The 19,525-nt window shown below is 38.3% G+C and overlaps 1 protein-coding gene and 1 pseudogene across 3 annotated transcripts; one reads left to right on the forward strand and one right to left on the reverse strand.

Moving 5' to 3' along the window:
- Positions 1-228: 228 nt before the first annotated feature.
- On the forward strand, positions 229-2,333 carry LOC118711233 (annotated as a pseudogene).
- A 448-nt stretch (positions 2,334-2,781) lies between these two features.
- Positions 2,782-19,228, reverse strand: UBLCP1 (ubiquitin like domain containing CTD phosphatase 1). 3 transcript variants are annotated; one of them, XM_036423313.2, is made up of 11 exons: positions 19,027-19,199; positions 16,665-16,862; positions 15,473-15,564; positions 15,003-15,088; positions 14,804-14,919; positions 13,174-13,272; positions 10,665-10,702; positions 10,059-10,157; positions 6,870-6,986; positions 5,448-5,575; positions 2,782-3,896 (listed from the first exon to the last, which is right to left on the reverse strand). In XM_036423313.2, exons 2-11 carry the CDS (start codon positions 16,816-16,818, stop codon positions 3,869-3,871), a joined length of 957 nt encoding a protein of 318 aa, XP_036279206.1. In that variant the 5' UTR covers positions 16,819-16,862; positions 19,027-19,199; the 3' UTR covers positions 2,782-3,868. The 3 variants fall into 3 exon arrangements, with proteins under 3 accessions (XP_036279206.1, XP_036279207.1, XP_036279208.1); XM_036423314.2 differs by lacking the exon at positions 5,448-5,575 and having other exon boundaries at positions 19,027-19,228; XM_036423315.2 differs by lacking the exon at positions 15,473-15,564 and having other exon boundaries at positions 19,027-19,217.
- Between the last annotated feature and the right edge of the window lie 297 nt (positions 19,229-19,525).

Here is a 19,525-nt window from a genome sequence, read left to right on the forward strand (position 1 = left end):
GCCGTTCTCCTTCTTCAGTTTCACGAATATAAGATTCGCTCTTACCGTTAAGTCAGCAACCTCAGGTTACGGGATTTTTTCTTGACGGAGGTGCTTTACGGCTGCACTCCGGCCTACCGAAATCGCCAGCATCAGTATATTTGAGCTTTGGGGCAATGATTAAAAGTAAGGGTGGGTTACTAGAACACAAGCACAGCGATAACCTTGACCTTGGGTCTGGTAGGCAAAATGGCGACCAAGCTTCTAATGAGCGGCAGCGTCTACAGCGAGAAGACACGGGACCGAGGGATGAGTATCGCGAGATTTCACCGCAACTCCGAATGCCACGCAATTTAAAACTTATTATCTCTGGAATTTCCCGCTGAATGTTTTCTAAACCACTATTGAGAGTGGGTAACTGAAACCACAGGAAGTGAAACCATGGGTAAGGGCAACTATTGTATCATAAAAATAACTTGCTATTTCGCCAGACTGGGCCTCTGAATTAAGTCATCTCTTGGCTCTGCTGTGTGTACCACACATAGGAAGCTATATATAAGACCAGTATGCCTCCAATAAATCATGAGATGCAAGGACACGCCAAAACTCCCATCTTCTATGAATGTGTTAATAACTAGCACATGTGATCTCAATCAGCTGACAATGACAATGTTCTCTCAGAATTGTTTCATTTAGCACACTGGCTTGTAATGTTTGGTTTGGGCACCACCTAATGGCAAAAGTGTTTTTAAAAATCCTACTTTGTGCCCAACTGGTGTGACTCAGCGGTGGAGACTCAGCCAATGCACTAAGAGGTCATTAGTTCGATTCCCTGTCAGGGCACAACATGCCTGGGTTGCAGGCTTGATCCCAAGTAGGGTGTCTTGCAGCCAAGAGATATTTCTCTCTCTCTCTCTCTCTATCAAATAAAAAAAAAATATTTAATTAGGGGGGGGAAAATCATACTTTGCTTTCTGAGGCTTGGTAAGTTTTGTATTTTAGTTTATATTGATTTAGAAAATGTCTGCTTAAAAAATATATCAGCTCTTTTTTAGCCATTTGAATAGTTTTAAGTGTTTACTTCTCTTAAAAAGATTAAGTCTTTTCCATGCCTACTTTGAAATAAGCTGCCTTTTATAGTGAGAAATGTACCAATGAAATGAACATTCTATTCCATCCTTAAATATTTAAACTTAGCCTCAGAATTAAGAAACACATTTTAGGCCCTGGCCAGGTAGCTCAGTTGGTTAAAGCATCATCCCAATATGCCAAGGTTGTAGGTTTGATCCCACTTTAGAATACATACAAGAAATCAACCACTGAATGCATCAGTAAGTGGAACAACAAATCCATGTTTCTCTCTTTCAAATCAATACATTTAAGTTTTGTTTTTGTTTTTAAGAAACACGTATTAATTGAATAATTTTAATTAAGGGGTCTCAAAATCTTCTACACCAAAAATCCGTATAGTCCCGTCATGAAGAAAATAGTTTGCTCGGTGGGTGTGACTTAGGGTTGAGCATCTACCTATGAACCAGGTCATGCTTCGATTTCTGGTCAGGTCACATGCCCAGGTTGTAGGCTCAATCCAATTGGAGGCATTCCGGAGGCGGCTGATCAATCATTCCCTCTCATCATTAATGTTTCTATTTCTCCCTCCACCTTTCTCTCTGAAATCAATAAAAACACATTTTTTAAAAGCTTTAAAAAAAAGGGGCGCAAGATGGTGCTGCCCTTCACACGTTCTCGGTGCCTGTGCTGCTGGGAACCAGATGATTGGAGGCTGCTGCAGAAGTCTGCAGAGGCCTCAGTTTCAAACTGAAAGAGAAAACCACCCACAGCAGCTTGGCACGCTTCAGGGAAGACACAGGTGTTAAATGTGGATTGGAGCCGGCCAAACACTCCCTGAATGTGGAGCGTTTCTGGAAGTGGGCAGTGGTGCTGGTAAACACGGCGATCACGTGTCAGGCGCTAAAGGGAGGTAACAATTCCAGGTAGGAGTGGCAGATGTGGACATTTCTCAGGATAGCTGCATCAGTATTGACAACTGTCCTTGGGTGTTCACCTATGCCCAGCGCAAGTGGCACACCATGTTGGAGAACAGAATGAGAAAGCCCCTATTGAGGGCATCCGGCATCCAGAGGTGAGGCTGCTGCTGGAATATGAGGCCCAGAAAGTGAACTTAGTGGAGGTGAGTTGGGTTGCTGTGGTCCACACGCTACAAATATATTTCCAGGGTCCAGTGGTACCTGCCTTTCCCCTTTGTGATGGAGAATTGCTGACCCAGTTAGGGCCTGAGGTGCCTAAGGACCTCTAGTATGTCCATCACTGGAGTTCCTAATCACACTCTGGGCCTGCTCAGATCCAAACCCTCACCCTCCCACCCCAACCTTGGCAGAACACACTTAACATAAAGAGGTATTAGGGGTTTAGGGGAAACCTAGTGGGATGAGCATGTATGTGAAATATGCATTTCCATCTTATTCTATTTTTATGATGGTGATACAATTGAATGCCTGTAGAGGAGAATGAGGATTGGGTTTAGCAAAAATAATCATTTGTGTAATTAAAGTTTGAAAAAAAAATAGCTTATCTTTTTGAAAACATGGAACTTATTAGAATTAAGTAATTTAACATATCTAAGTAGTTGTTAAACACCAATTCTGAATGCATAAATAGTGAAATACACCCTTATAAAACCACACACATTTAATTTTTTTCAAGAGATCCTTGCCTGGACCTAATGTTTGTTTTATGATTACATAGTATTTGGGATAACAGAGCAGACAACCAGTGTTGTTGTTTTTTTAAAAAAAGGTATTTATTATTTACACCACTGAAATAGTCCCGTAAGAACAATATACACCAGGTTCATTTGAAAGAATCAGATTCCTTTCAAATACAAGAACTGTATAAACCAATACTGTCAACACAAAACAGTGGTCACATTACATATTTGCAGGCTTAAGCATTTCAATCTTTTTTTTTTAAAGCTTATGGCTAGATATTTTCACTGAAACAGTGTTGCACTTAGACAAGATACAGCTAGAACAGAACAAACACTTTTGTTCATGCTTTTTAGGGCTGAATCAGTGATATGTCCCATTTTAAAATGTATTGCCTCTGCTTTTATGACAATGGTTTTAGGCAGAAATGTTTTTACTTAGCCACCAAAAAGAAACATTCTTGTTCCTTAGTTTTATTCTTCAACCTTATGTTTTCTATTTTTCATACCATGACATATCGGTATTGCAGCTGACATTTTCCAGTTTTACTCAAACACTGACACACATACAACCAGACAGCTCACAATTTAGAGATGCCAATAGTGGATAAGAAGAGAAATTGTATCTATGACAAAAGAATTTTTTTTAAAAAAATTGGTGCTTTTAAGCATACCAAACTAGGTTCCTTATTGAAAATACGTGTGTGTGTGTGTGTAGGTATATGTTTGTTGTTTGTTTTAAAAGGAAAAGCAGTAGTGTCAAGATGGAATTGGTCTTAGATTTAGTTCAACAACAACACAAATAAGGCAGGAACGGAAAAAATAACTTGTTTCCAAAATCTCAAAATGATATTACATTTCTGTCCACTTTTTTTGTGTGAGTGGTGGTTGGGGGAGACACCTCAGTACTCAAACCTGGAGAAAATATTTTTTCAAGAGTAACAATATATTCACATAGGGGGGAAAAAGAGATAAAATTTTTAGCATATTGCTGTGATCTTCAAAAAATATAAAATTAAATTTACAAAAAACTGGAAGACCAAGTATAAGTATAAGCAGTCTGGTATTTGCTTCAGTGTCCAGCACTATTATAATGATTTCTAGCATAAAAGCAAGAGTTCGTGGATCTCAAGTATCTTCAATAACTGCCAGCATAACTTGGAACTACTGTCCTTGCTTCTTTGAGAGGTATCTGCAAGAAATAAAAGACGTCTAAGCTGAACCATGCTAAACTCACAGTAACAATCTAACTCTCTCCCCAAAGGAAAATAGTTTTAGTACCAAAACTTATATTTTATTGATTTTTTTACAGGGAGGAAGGGGGGGGGGTAATAGAAAGTTAGAAACATCTATGAGAGAGAAACATAGGTCAGCTGTCTCCTGCACACTTTCTACTGGGGATATGCCCACAACCAAGGTACATGCCCTTGACCAGAATCGAACCTGGGACCTTTCATTCCGCAGGCCGACGCTCTATCCACTGAGCCAAACCAGTCAGGGCAGAACCAAAACTTTTAAAGATGAGTAATAACTGTTAATAATCACTAACAGTTTTGGACTATGTGCCAAGCACTATTCTAAACACACACTCTAGGTTCATTTGGTCCTCACAACAGCTCTATGAAAAGTTTTCTATTAGAACTTATTCTTATTTTACAGAAACAAAGAGGTTAAGGCATCTTCAAACTACGTCCCGCGGGCCACATGCGGCCCGCAGAGGAGTCTGATCCGGCCCGCCGGGTTTTTTGGGCTGTGAGCGCAGCTGAGGTGTTACAGTAGGAATTAGTAGTTCATATAGTCCGGCCCTCCAGCTCTCTGAGGGACCGTGATCTGGCCCCCACTTTAAAAAGTTTGAGGACGCCTGGTTAAGCAATTCCCCCAAGTTCACACAGCCAGAAAGTGGCAAAGCTCAGATTTAAAATAAGGCCCTCAATTACTCTATACTGTCTTACTTATAATTAATATTGTAATTTCTCCCCCCAAAAACCTCAAACTCCACTTAAAAATTTTACTTTTCTTACACAAAGATAGTGGGCCAAAGATGCTAAGGGACTCTGATTAAGAAGGTAAAGATGCAAATACATTAATTTATTAATCAAACAAACTTTTCTTAATGTAATTTTATAAGAATCTACCACTAAATTAAAAGTTTCATATCTCTATCCCATTTATAAGTTATCATACTCAGTGATAATGGGGAATGAGGCAAGAGTCCTTAAAACCATAACACCTAGACAAGTTTAGATGGTGCAAAACTTGCTCACTTTCTGGCATTGTGGCATTTATACCTATCATTTAGTTACATTATCTACAATTTGTTTTTCTAGTGGAATAAAGTTCGCTAACATTTCTGATACACAGATTATTTGTAGATAAATTTTTAATGTATTTTATTTTATGCAGACATTATTTTACAATATCAGATAGAGATTACAAACCCAAGTGATTCATAATAGAGTGGACCTACCTCATGTCACAAAATAATTTACAGGTAGAGTCACAAACATGTACCAGACTCTCAATTCCTCTCTATTAGAAGTAATAGAGATCTTAAGATATGGGTTTATTGACTAGTTAGAGGTTAAGACAAAAGGTAAAAATACTCTTGGATGAGATGTCATGAGATTAGAAAATATTCTTAGATTTACCCATTGTAAAATAAAAAGAGTTGTGTGTAAAACCAGAGACGCCAATTTTTTCATTCATAATGGAAAGAGAAAATTAACAAAAAAGTAACACTCACCTTTCCCAATATTTGTGATTTAGGTCCAAAAAGTCATCTAATTTTGCTATTTCCTTGAGGTACTGAGTTAATTTTAAAAGTTCTTTGTCTTTATCTCGATTTAGGTGAGCTTTCATAAAAGGCCTTATCTATAAGAAAACAAACATTACCCAATATTTCACATTGCACAATGGAAACTGGTCCAAATTTACACTCATGTATCACTTAGAGTTAATTATATTAAAATATTAACAAGGATGTCAATATCAAAAATTACTTTTATATTACCTCAGTTTAACAAACCGATAGTCCTGGTATAATGTTTATAATACAAGTTAAGCGCACTTCCACCTAATTTTTCCTTGTTATCTTTTCAGTCTGGATCTGAAACACTAGCTTTCTTATGGCATTTGAATCCTATATGGTGTCTCTTCTTTGCATAACTGCTTAGACTTTTCTCCTTCTTACTAATTGAATAATTTCATTCATATCACTTCATTCATAAAGTTAACCCAATACAAGCTTGATCTAACAAAGGAGACAAATTTTAACATTGATGACTTCCATTTCAACATTTTTCTATGAAACTTTTATATAGCTAGGAGAGCATACATTTTTATAACCTGTTTTGTTTCTAATAAAAACCAAACCAAAACAAAACAAAAAAACACTGAGCATGGCTCAGAGATTGAGCGCTGACCTATGAACCAGGAGGTCAGTTTAATTCCAAGTACGGGCACAAGCCTGGGGTTGCGGGCTCCGCCCCCAGTGTGGTGTGTGCAGGGAGGAGGCCAGTCGGTGGTTCTCTCATCATGGATGTTTCTGACTTTCTCTCTTTCTCCCTTTCTCTCTGAAATCAATCAAAATATATTTTGAAAGACCCTTACTGCTAGCTTCCTAGATAACTAGAATATAAGAAATTCCAAGATTTGTACCCCTTATTAATAAAATGTCTGATGACTTCACTTTTTTTTTTTTTTTTTAAACCAGAGTGGAAGAGAGAGAGAAAGACAGAAAGAAACATCGATGTGAGAGAACGCATCAATTGGTTACCTCCTGCATGAACCCCAAACAGGGCCCAGGCCAGGGAGGAGCCTACAACAAAGGTACGTGCCCTTGACAGGAACTGAAGCTGGGACCCTCCAGTTTCCAGGCCAATGCTCTATATCCACTGAGCAGAACTGGCCAAGGCTGATGCTTTCACTTTTGATGCTAAAAGTCAATGGTCAATAAGCTCATGTTGCTCCCCACAAATTTAATTAAAAATAAAACACCTGAATGAGTTGGCTAACCAAGAAGACAATGTTCAATTTTACATACATTTTTCTAAACAATTAAACTTTTCTTGCATGACCATAATGATAGAGTACTTCCAAAAATTTATGAAATTCAACAGTATTAAAGTGTTATTCCAGGTTATGTGAGCATAGCAAGTAGACTTACCTTTAGTCCATTCTGAGGGTTCATTAGAAAATTTCTTCCTATGTCATCAAACATAATGGTGTTCTTTTTGCTGTAAAACTCTGAAAACTTTCCCCATATAACGCCAAGAGGCTTGACCTTAGAATAAAAGTTTAGATTTAACTCAAACTTTATCAATAGTTCACCCTTTCTTAAAAAGCAGCAACACAAAATGCCCTGCAGAACTACACCAGGTGTTCCTCTGTAAGGCAGGCACAGCTGGCTGTGTGACCAGACCAGACTGAGATACAACACACCTCAAAGCAGGATGTATCTCAAAATGTTAACTTCTGAAAGATCTGTTCAAACTGAACTGAAATAAACCCCATTATTAGATTTCCCATAATTACAACATAAAGATTTGGGGTCAAAGTAAGAGTAATAGTTTAATTTAAAAAGAACCTAAAATAACGGTTTAGATATCTGCTAAGCAGACACATTACTTCCTGGGCTAATACTACCCTTCAGAACTGGAAAACTTTAGTGATGGACAATGTATCTGGATCTTTTAATACGACTTTAAATATTTTCATACAGAATGTAAATATTACAGAAAAACTAACTTGTCTTTAATTCAGTGGCACAGGTGCATAATTTCTAGGGCATTTGATTGCTTAAGTTCAAAAGCACAATAATTTGTAAATTCTTGCTTTTATTTTTGAATTCTTAAAAGGAGCCTTCAAAAAGATTAATTCCTTATACATTCGTGTCTGTTGGTACTTGCATTAGGTCTGTAAGACTACTCAAGAAATAAGTGATTTCTCGTGGGAAGGAGCATTAAGGAGAGGGAGGGACTAAATAGGAGGAAGACTTCTCTTATGTACATTTAATTTTGAATCATGTGAATGTATTTTACACATTTGGGGGGGAAATTTTTTAATAAATTAATTTTGAGTGGCGAAAGTACATTTTAATGAAAGCAAGGGTCTCATTTATAATAATATTAGAGCCCCGGTGCATGAATTTGTGCATGGGTGGGGTCCCTTGGCAGGGCCAGTGATCAGGTACAATCGGCCGATCTGGGCCAGCTGGCCAGGGGGAGGGATTGGAGGAGGTTGGCTGTGGGAGTGCACTGACCACCATGGGGCAGCTCCTGCATTGAGTGTTTGCCCTCTGGTGGTTAGTGCAAGCTATTGCAACTGGCCAACTGGTTGTTCCATTGTTTGGTTGCTTAGGCTTTTATATATATAGATGAGATTATATCATAACAGTAACCCTGACATTAAATAGTAGTAAGTAAATAGCAACAATGGTTGACATTTTAAAACATTAAGTTTTGCCCTGGCCAGTGACTTAGTTGTTGGAGAGTTGTCCTGTACACCAAAAGGTTGTGGATTCAATTCCAGATCAGGGCACAAACATAGGTTGCAGGATTAATTCCCCAGTTGGAGTGTGTACTGGAGGCAACTGATCAATGTGTCTCTCATTCTCTCTCAAATCCTCAGGTGAGAATTAAAAAAAAAAAAAAAAAAAAAAAAAGTTAAGCTTTCTTTTTCTCCTATCATTTAATGTAAGAAGCCTATTTTCTTCTTAGTGCCCTAGCTACAGCAAAGAATGTTATTAAAATATTTTAATTTTGCCCAGGCCAGTTTTTCTCAGTGGTTAAGAGTGCTGGCTTGCAGACCAAAATAGTCATGATTCAATTCCTGGTCAAGGACACATACCTGGTGTGGGAGACAACCAACCAATCAATGTGTCTCTCACATTGATGTTTCTCTCTCTGTGTCTGTGTCTGTGTCTGTGTCTGTGTCTGTGTCTGTGTCTGTCTGTCTGTCTCTCTCTCTCTCTCTCTCTCTCTCTCAAAATCAATGGAAAAATATCCTCGGGCCAAAACCAGTTTGGCTAAGTGGATAGAACATCGGCCTTCGGACTGAGAGATCCCAGGTTCGATTCTGGTCAAGACCATGTATCTTAGTTGTGGGCACATCCCCAGTGGGAGGTGTGCAGGAAGCAGCTGATTGATGTTTCTCTCTTATCAATATTTCTAACTCTCTATCCCTTTCCCTTCCTCTCTGTAAAAAAATCAATAAAACATATTTAAAATATATGTCCATCCATCCTCGGGTGAGGATTAATAATATATATATACACTAGAGGCCCAGTGCACGAAATTTGTGCACTGGGGGGAGAGGGGTCCTCCTTAGCCCAACCTGCATCCTTCTCTCCAATCCAGGACATCTCTCTCACAATCCAGGGCCACTGGCTCCTAATTGCTCAACTATCTGCCTACCTGATTGCCCTTAAATGTCCGTGTCCCCCGCTGCCCCCAAATCTAATCACCCCTAACCACCTCTGCCCGTTGGCCTGGTCACCCCCAATGGTCCCTTCCACCGGCCTGGTCACCCCCAACTGCCCTCCCTTTCTGACCTGATCACCCCACGCAGCCAGCTGTATAGTCATTTGGTCATCCCTCACTAACGCCCCTGCCAGCCTTGTCACCCCAGCAGCATGTGTTCAGTCGTCTGTCTGGTTGTTTCAGTCATGACAGCCCCTGGCTTTTTATATATTAAGATATATTTTTCTTAATTTCACTAAAACTTTACTTGCCTCAATTTGTATAAACCCCTCAAATATTTGAAGACAAATATACATAAGCTGTCACAATAAACCAGATTCTCGGTTTCATGGCTACTAAAGTCTTAAGAAATATGACAAGAGCTTTATAACATCCAGGGTTAGGAATCCTATATCCTCTTAAATAGTGTTGTCATTTTGTAGTTAGGTCAAGCCACCAGTTGGTTCCCAAACATGGGCTTTTCTCTAATGGCTATTGCTGCTTTTCTCAGGGGCCTCATATATATTACCCCAATTTATCAGTTTCACATAGGGCACGGCAAGTCTGTTTTGGTTTGTTTCTAGTACCTCCCTTGATGTCAGTATTTTTTCTCACACTCTGTCTTTAGCAACACTATGCTGCCATCATCATGGGTCAATTATCCATGCTTTCCTGCACCAAAACCCTTAATTTTGTAATTAAAATTCAAATCTGAAAAATAAAATAAAATTCAAACCTATTAACCTTAAATTCATCTTCCTAAGTCTAAACTCAACCGATAGTTTACTGTCCACTCAGATGTCTAAACTTTTTATGTAGTTTATTCCAGCAATATAAATATAAAAGTACATTAAAAAAGAAACAAGCCTTTAAATAAAAGTAAAATGATTTCTTACATCTATTAATCCTCTTCTTGGCGTATGCACTGTTATCATAGCAGCACTGTCCAACATGAAGGTAATCTTGTAATTTGCATTTGTGCTCACTCCCAGCTCCTAGAAATACACAATACTCATATGGTTAAAATATAATAATGTGGAAATTCCAGGTTTTCTGAATATTCTAGCTACAACTTTCCATTATGCCAACTTTCTACCCTCCTGGCCACCACCTGCTACTTAACAACTGGCTAGCATTTTAGTTTCACTTAGCTAAGTCAATAAATAGCAGTCCAAAGAAAGAAACTAGAGAGAGATTACTTCCCAATTCATTATTTTAAAAGAGCTTTACTCCTTTAAGTATCAAACACCAGAACAAAAAGAAGAAAGCATTATAATAAATTGGGAGGGAAGAGAAAGGAGAGCTTTGCTGTATGTCTTGAAAACGACATAGGTGTTTAACTTAATATAATCCACCATCAGACTAAACACAATTCTAATTCCTGTACTGTTTATCCACTAAATATTCTCCAATGAGAATGAAATTAATTCAATTAGAAACTTAAAAAAAAAGACAATTATAGTTGCAAGACATTCTTATATGGATTGTTTTTTGATACTTACTTTCATTTTAGCTTCAATCCACTTCATATTTGTAGCAGCTAAAACATGAGGAATACAAGACACATGAAAAACATGAATTTCACTTTAAAAAACCTTTCTTCTGTATAAATTAGTTTTCTAAGCAACACTAAAAGTTTAATCAATTACATATTTTATAAAAATAAATTTAATGTGTATCTTTAAGACATAATAAAACTTAACTACTTTTACATTACAGGGGTGGGGAATGTCTGGTCCATGGCCATATAACACCTACAAAATCATTTAGTCTGTCCCTGCCAAGGCATTAGGGTGAGTAAATTAAATGTTTAAGCCAAATATAGCAGGCTAATTTTTAAGTTTGTAATTTTGTATGGCTCATGAATGATGTTATAAATATATAAATGGCCCTTAGCAAAAAAGGTTCCCCACCCCTGATCTAAAAGACACAGGTAACCAATGCTAAAAGAACTGTGAACCTAGGAAATGTCTAAGTCAAGACTTAAATTATCTTTAAAAATAGCCTAATACTATTCTCTTTCAGTTCCAAACTTAAATTTAGGGTGTCTGGGTGCCCATTTTTTTTCTATCCAGACAATGCACAAGTATATACGTCAATATAGCAGATTAGTATTATATGTCAAAAGTTAACATTAGCCTGGCCTCAGTGGCTCAGTAGTTGAGTAGTTGAGTGTCAACCTATGACCCAGGTCGCAGTTCAATTCCCAGTTAGGGCTTATGCCTGGGGTTGTGGGCTCAATCCCCAGTGGGGGGCGTGCAAGAGGCAATTGATCAATGATTCTCTCTCATCATTGATGTTTCTATCTCCCTCTCCTTTTCATTTCCTCTCTGAAATCAATAACAAATAAATTTTTCTAAAAAGTTAACATCAAAGATTAGATAGGTTTTATCAGGCTCACCAAACTCTATGCTCATTGAGTCTAACAACTTTTAAGTCTGAGACAACTATATTCATAAACTGATCTATGTTATATATCTGCATATTGTCCAGTTTTGAGATCAATGATTTTAAAATATTAAGCCCTCATCTTTATGTACCCTCCTGGTTTCAAGTTACTGGACGAAACCAAATAGGTATTACCAAGCAAAATGTTTATAAAGGGAAAAAGAAGTTCAATTATTTAAGTATGTGTATGTGTATGTGTATTGTTTTAGGGCAATGGATGTACGAGAGGTGTTCTCAAAACAAGTATCTTTAGCACACAACCACCAAAAGAATCACCTTCCAGACTGGTGAATCTACAATGACAACAATCATGAGAGAAAAAAATAATTTTTAATTCAGTATACATTTCAGGTTTCTAATTTTTAGATGAGAAACAAAAAGATTCACAGCTAATGAAAAGGGCTTCTAATTACTAAGTAATCATTATATACTAAGTGCCATAGTATTAGGTAATATACCTATATATTTTTTACAACTACTCTGTAATATAGGCTTATTTATCTTCATTTCTCAGATGAGAAAACTAAGGCTCAGACAGATTAACTGACCTACCCAGTATCACATAGTAATATCGATACTATGAGCCAGAATTCAAATCGTACTCTATTTAGCTTTCTTCTATGTCTTAAAACCAGAAAATTATGTATTTCAGTATTTACTTTTAATGGCTGTGAACCTGTATTACCACTGAACAACAGAGAGTTGCAGATTACTAGGAAAAGTACAAAGGAAATTTACAGGCTGAAAAATATTATGTGGCCTTTCATCAAAAACCTAGTAAAATTAAATGTAGTATCTTTAATTGATTAGATTTTATTTCATTCACAATCAGGATAGGTCCTCTGTACTTATGACATTGCCAGAGGCAACTTTGCATGTTTGTGGGAAGGTAAGATGTATATTAATACACCACTTCCCTTATCAAGAAAGTCTTGCAACAAAACAAAAAAAAAATTGTCAACTGAACTAAACAACGTGCTCTAGTAAATTCACTTTTCAAAGCAAACTCATTACCTTTATCTTATCACAAACCTGTAAGTTCCTGGAATGGTCCACAGACCACAATTTGTTATACCGCTTTAGTCCATTCATTCATTTTCCTTAAGTATTGTAAGTTCACACTGCCTTTCTTTATTTCTGAAGAACCACATCACTATGATTTTTAAAATATATAAATTCTCCAAGTATTTTGAAACTAGAGTGATGAAGAAAGAAAGCAACAATATCCTGAAGCATCAAAGATTCTACAGTAAAGATCAGAAAGAAAAGTTCCTAATCAAGGGGTGAGGGGAATCTTATGAATATAAGGCCATTTTTATCTGACACCAAAATCCACTCTCTTCCTATATTTAACTATTTCAGCAGAACTTGGCAACTATGTGATGCAAGAAAGTCAAACATGATTATTAAAAATTTGCTAAATCAAATGAAAAATGTATCATATTTAAACATAGGTCATTTTAAGTGACACTTTATAAAGCAGAATATAAGGAACAACATTATTTCCATGGAAAGCTAAACAAACAAACAAACAAACGAACAAAACATATATATATAGCTTACACCAAATAACAATGTCATAATCCTCATATGCAGATGTTAGGAATTCATGAAGATATGGCCGCATTAATTCTACCCCAGTCTCTGCACAAGACCTATGGTCTAAAAGAAAATCAGTCATAGATGATTATTAGTTTATTATGTGGATAAGTACCTAATATCAATTAAACTTAGGAAATCAATATATATAAAAGCCTAAGTGACCACCCAACCCATAGCTATGATGCACACTGACCACCAGGGGGCAAACACTCAACGCTAGAGCTGCCAAGCTGCGTTGACTTGGCACCTGAGGTTCTTGGGTGACACACCTAGAACCAGAGAGAAAGGAGCCTGATTCTGGGGTGCATCCCCTGAGAACTACCCTCTCACAATCTGGGACCCCTAAGGGGATGTCAGAGAGTCGGTTTTGTTCTGATCCCCACAGGCCAGGCCAAGTGACTCCATCGGTGCATAAATCTGTTCTCTGGGTCTGTAGTGTAATATGCACACTCACAAGCAAGCTACTTCAGACTGACACATTGACTGACAAAGAGGTGACTCCAAAGCACACAATTCAATATCTTTGTGATTCAATTTGTGAAGAAGAGCAACAGCCAGAACTCAAGCTTATATAGTAAAGTATAGAATTTTTTTTTTGTCATCTAGTCTCTCAAGTATAGATGTTACTTTACAATATGTAAAACAAACTAGGGTACTTATTCTTTGAATCATTCACCTTCCAGATATAATCACATTTCACCAAACAGGTACAATTAACTTATAGTCAAATTTTAAAATAAGTATACTTTAACTTATATCATGTACTTAAAGTTTAGGATAGTGGTAAGTAAATTCTTTCTAATATCAGGAGTAAACTAATCATTTCTTGACAATATTAGAGGGGGAAATGAACATCTTTCTAATTTTAAAGAATCGGCCCAGCCGGGACCGGTTTGGCTCAATGGATAGAGTGTCCGCTTGGGGACTGAAGGGTCCCGGGTTCGATTCCGGTCAAGGGCATGTGCCTTGGTTTCGGACATATTCCCAGTAGGGGGTGTGCAAGAGGCAGCTGATCTATGACTCTCTCATTGATGTTTCTAACTCTCTCTCCCTTCCTCTCTGTACAAAATCAATAAAATATATTTAAAAAAAAAAAAAAAAAAAGAATCGGCCCTGAAGATAATTTAAATTTTAAATTCAAAAATCAGCCCTGAATATAATTAAACAGAAAACCAGGGTTAATATCAAAAATACTTTTTTTTAAATCCTCATAAAAATTTAAATGTTAATCAGTAGGAAATGACTTGGTAGCCTATGATGCACCAAAAAACTAGAATTCTGTGTAACAAAAAACATATATATATTTCACTCACAATAAATATTAAATGAGAAAATATTCAATATATCACTAAGCAAAAGTAATAAAAATATACATACAAATACACCTTGAAGATACACAAAACTATAAAAGTGGTCATCTTTGGGTCTCAGGATTATAGAGAACTTCTTTTTATTCTTATATGTGTTTTCTACAATGAATGATTTTCTTTTGTAATAAGAGAAACTTTCAAGTATTTCATATTGCAAGGAAAATAAATAAAAGGAAAAAACGTGGATAACAGAAGATGAAACATAATTTTAGCCGACTTACCAAATAACGTATAATCAACGTCTAGTACCAAAAGCTTTTTCCCTTCCCTGGGTGGGTTCAAAATTTCCACTTTGTATTCTTTCACTCTGCGAGAAATTTTCAGTAGGTTTTCTTCCCTAATGGAAAAATAAAATCAGATGAAACACTCATTTCTTTCTCATATTACAACCAATTTTCTTCGGTAGTGAAAAGCGCTTACCTATTTTCTACTTCAACTACTTCATCTTCAATATCAAAGTCATTGACAACATCATCATTGTCAGGAGGTGGGCCTAAGACATCTTCCTATAAAGATGAAAATATTTTCTTTTACCATGTTATCTTTAACACATAAATACATACATAGTATAAAACACAAATGAGAGATTGAGTTCAAGTTTTTCAAGCACACACTGTGGAAAATTTTTCATAATTTGCTATAGACATTCACTGGGCAGTTCTGCCATGTTAAATTTGACCATTTGCACTATATTACTTACAGCTATCCATATACTATTGATAATAAGTTCCCCAGTATTTTTCTATGGAGTTAATACCACATTCACCGTGCAGTTATTTTTTAGTTACTACTAAACTGACAATTTTACAATGTAAACTGTGATACAGAAATGCAATGTAAAAATCATATTATCTTCACAGGGACAAATGGTAACAAAAGTAAACATTTACCAAGCTCTCCTCACGAGTTCCCATCATCATGATTTTAGTATTTGGTTTCAGTTTGAGAGCTCCAAGCTTAACATCATTTTCTGCAGGTTTGCCTACAATACAAGCAAATGACTGTTTTCTCACTAAAGTTCAGGTGCTGGTTTCACTATCCTATTATACAAAACCCTAACAATAATAGATTCAGAACAGATCCCACAGCAGTACTTTTTTCCCTTAAATTAACAAACTATTACTGCTGAATTCGGAATTTCCAACACTCTAAGTCACATGTGTCAAACACAAAGCCCGCGGGCCAAATCCGTCCCGCCAGGCCTTGCAATGTGGCCCGCACCGCGCTGTCATCACTGCACTCCGCTGCGTTTCCATCACAATGACAGTTTATGACTGTTCAGTAAACCATTCGGCCCGCGATTTAGGCTGGATTTTAGATTTTGGCCCCTTCTCTGATTGAGTTCGACACCCCTACTAAGTAGTACCAACTAATACGACGTTTGATTTTTCCCCAACTCTGTCTTAAGGAATATCCTTACTCAACTCACTAAACAAAATAAATTAGTGGTTTTACTGTTAAAGATGAAAATAACTGTTTTCCAAAAAGTCTTGAAAATTGCACACCTAAAATCACTCACTATAGATTCAATGCACTCAAAACACCTTTCAATGATATGACAAACATAGACACATGAACATCCCTCTTAGACTGGATGTGAACAATGCATATAATTGCTAAGCATTGTTTTAAATTATCATTACTTTCAAATCAGAAAAGATAATTTGGAGAGTGTACAAGGCCCAAACTATTATGAAAAGCTTGTGGTAGAAGGCAAATGTCAAAACTTAGTCTTACCTGGGACTTGTGTGACAAATATTTAACATGCAAACACCATCAAAGGAATCCAAAGTAATCTTTTATATATAATTTTTTCTTTATTAAGATATTACATATGTGTCCTTATCCCCCCTCCCCATTGTTTCCACCCCCCACACTCATGCCCTCACTCACCCCCCTGGTGTCTGTGTCCATTCATCTCAATCCTGGTGGTATTTTCAAGTAATATTTAATAGTCTTCCTCATATCACATAAAAATTTTAGGAATAGCCCTATCAAATAAATCTTCCAAAGGGACTTATTGAAGAGGATAATAAATAAAAATTCATATCAATGCAAAAAAATCTGACATGAGAGAATTACCTTTAACTTTAAGTCCAAGTAATTTCTGTCGTTCTGGTAGCACTCCTGTAAGGGTCTTGAGAAACTGTTTGAGATCCAGCACAGTATCATCTTCTGAAAGTGTGGTCACTGAATATTCCTGCCCACCCCATTTTACAATGATAGGGAGAGCCATCCTTAAAACATATGTTGAGGCAACTTTTGTTCAGAAAAATACACCTAGAAGAAAGGCATATACAAATACTCATGTTAAAATAAATACAAAATAAATATCAAAGATGTATCCAAACCTGTAACTTTGCTTTTGTTTTTTTTTTTTTTAATATATTTTTATTTTAGAGAGGGAGAATCAATGATGAAAAAGCATTACTGATTGGCTCCCTCCTGCACGACCCCACTGGGAATTGAGCCCACAACCAGGAATGTGCCCTGACCAGAAATCGAAACCCAACCTCCTGGTTCATAGGTTGACACTCAACCACTGAGAACCACACAGGCCAGGCTTTAAGTTTTATAAGTTGGGTTCTATTTTACAACTTGATGATAGAGAAGCAGGACTTTCTTACAGTAATGTTATCAGAATGCCAAAGGTTACCAGGACTCAAAGTTACAATTCCCCCAAAACTTCTTCATATTCTATCAGATTCTCTCTGTTCACCTGGAAAGTTGTAATAATGAGCTACCTTTCCCTCCCTTTCTGATTGATCAGGTTTATGCTACAGGCAAGTTTCTCCATGATGGACCATTGTTCATTTAACATTTGGGAGGTAGCAGTGTGAGAGTCGTTAATAGCACAAACTAGTGCTAGATTACCTGTGTTCAGCTCTTCCACTTATTAACTATTTGACTATGGGAGGTTCCTTGAATCTTAGTGCCTAGGCTTCCTCATCTGCAAAATAGAGATGATGATACTACCTACATCTTAGGGTTTTCATGAAGATTTAGTTATTTCATATTTATGTCATACAGTACCTGCACAAAGTAAGCATTATATAAGTATTGGGGAGGCAATTTTTTTTAAAAAGCGTAACTCAAGTGTTCCATTTACTAAATAAATAGTAAATGGCCATTATTGGTTTCATATTTAATACATTGGACAGTTTTTATGGAGACTATCTCGTTTAACAAGATTGTTTGATAAGAACTGGCCCACTTTTACAATTAAGGAAATGGGAGTTCAGAGAGGTTAAGTAATCTGTTCATGAGTATACAGCTGGTAACAGGTCTTCTGACTAAATTTCATGTTTTTTTCCCTACACCATCACTGTCTCTCTTGAACTGAACCTACAGACATCAAAGATCAACAAACACAAAGCCCAGAGGTGCATATATAAGCACACAGAGATGAGGTAGCAGCTGCTATGCTCAAAGACAGCATGTATGGCTCCTCCCTCATAAAGCTGTCTACTAGTTTTCATTAGTTTGTTCTCCCCACATACATCAGAGAACTGGATTTCCTAATACCAAGTACTGCTGTATCCAAATGCTATCCCTTATTTATTGAAATCTTTGAATGTGCTGCAAGAAAGAAGGCAAATTCTTAACATGCAAAAATAATTTGAAAACCGTAAGGTGTCAAGTGTCTTCAATGTGTCTGGTTAAACGAGAACACCTCAAACTCACTTAATTTACTCTTCTGTTTACAGCCTGCTCTACTAAGGAATTTAAATAAAGCGTGTTACTTTAGAGCAAAGCACTTCATTTTAGCGCGAATCTGCTCTCATAAATGTTACGATCTTCAATAAGAAGTCAAATGAATCAAATTGAAATAGGTTTCATATTACTATACAGACTAGAAAACTCAAAGACGTAAAACAACTTGCCTAAAAGTATTTTTGCAAAGGCGTGAATTACAAAGTAACAGCAGCAAAAGGTAAACATCTCGGGCACTTAGGGGATGTTAACGAGCCTAGTAAACGGTGCAAAAAGTACTCCTTTCACCTCCTAGCCAGGACAGCACCACAGCAGCAACCGGGAGGCAGTGCAGAGCCGAGCGCTGTGGGAAGGGACAGGTATGGAATCGCCTAGAAAGCAGGCAGGCAGCGAGCCCTAAGTCTATAGGGACAGTGACGGGGGAAGAGATGCCCAAACCCCAGAAGAGGAAGGAATGAAGTTTGGGGACGCCAGGTCCACTGCGGCGCGGGAAGCCCTAACCCTGGACGAGGAGGCCGGAAGGGAGGGCGGCGGCCCCGGCGACCCGCGGCCCAGGGCCGGGGCCGGAGGCCTGGGCGCAGGACCAGGGGAGGCGCGGTCCGGGCGCCCACCGGCAGCCCCCAGCCCGCCGCGGCGGCGGCCGCTTTGGGGTCCCCAGGACGGCAACGTTGCGGGGACCCAGCCCACGGCATCTCGGGGGGCAGCGCGCCGGGGTGCCCGAGTCCCTCACCTGGAGAGCGGTGGGACCGTCGGAGGCGGACGCAGGAACCTGCGGCAGCGCAACACAAGGCACCGGAAGTGGAAGGCAGAGACAGGAACCGGCTGACGAACCGGAAGTTAGGTTTAAACCGGAAACGTGCTGGAGACCGGGTCGCGGTTTGCCTTGTTTTTCTGTAGTAATGCTGGGTAGCTGCTCCCAGGATTTCCTCATGGTGACGGTGGAGTCAGGCCTTTCTGAGACGGACCGCCGTGCAGACGCTAGGACCGCTGGATGGCCGATGGCCCTCGCTTGTGCTGCGCATGCGCCAGTTAGTGGGGTCCGAGCCAGGAGGGTGTTGGGGGGCGGGTGTGAGGTCTCGGGATGGTTCCGCGCGCGGCTTGCCCAGGTGTGCAGCGTTCTTCGTGGAACTCGGGACTAGTGCCGGTGTTCCGAGTGAGGCCTGAAAGGTGACCCTTGAGGACTGAAGCCTTGAGAGCCTTCCCTGGCACCAGGAGCCAACAGCACCAGT

Source organism: Pipistrellus kuhlii, unplaced genomic scaffold, assembly GCF_014108245.1.
Source record: "Pipistrellus kuhlii isolate mPipKuh1 unplaced genomic scaffold, mPipKuh1.p scaffold_m20_p_8, whole genome shotgun sequence".
In the NCBI taxonomy this organism is placed as follows: domain Eukaryota; kingdom Metazoa; phylum Chordata; class Mammalia; order Chiroptera; family Vespertilionidae; genus Pipistrellus; species Pipistrellus kuhlii.

Excerpts from the sequence above, each read along its gene's own strand:
- UBLCP1 (XM_036423313.2), bottom strand. The coding sequence starts at position 16,818 with ATGGCTCTCCCTATCATTGTAAAATGGGGTGGGCAGGAATATTCAGTG. Across the intron at positions 13,273-14,803 it reads CGTTGATTATACGTTATTTG|ACCATAGGTCTTGTGCAGAG; the intron begins GTAAGTCGGCTA and ends ATTTTCTTTTAG. Across the intron at positions 10,703-13,173 it reads TTATGACATTGTTATTTGGT|CTGCTACAAATATGAAGTGG; the intron begins GTAAGCTATATA and ends CTCATGTTTTAG.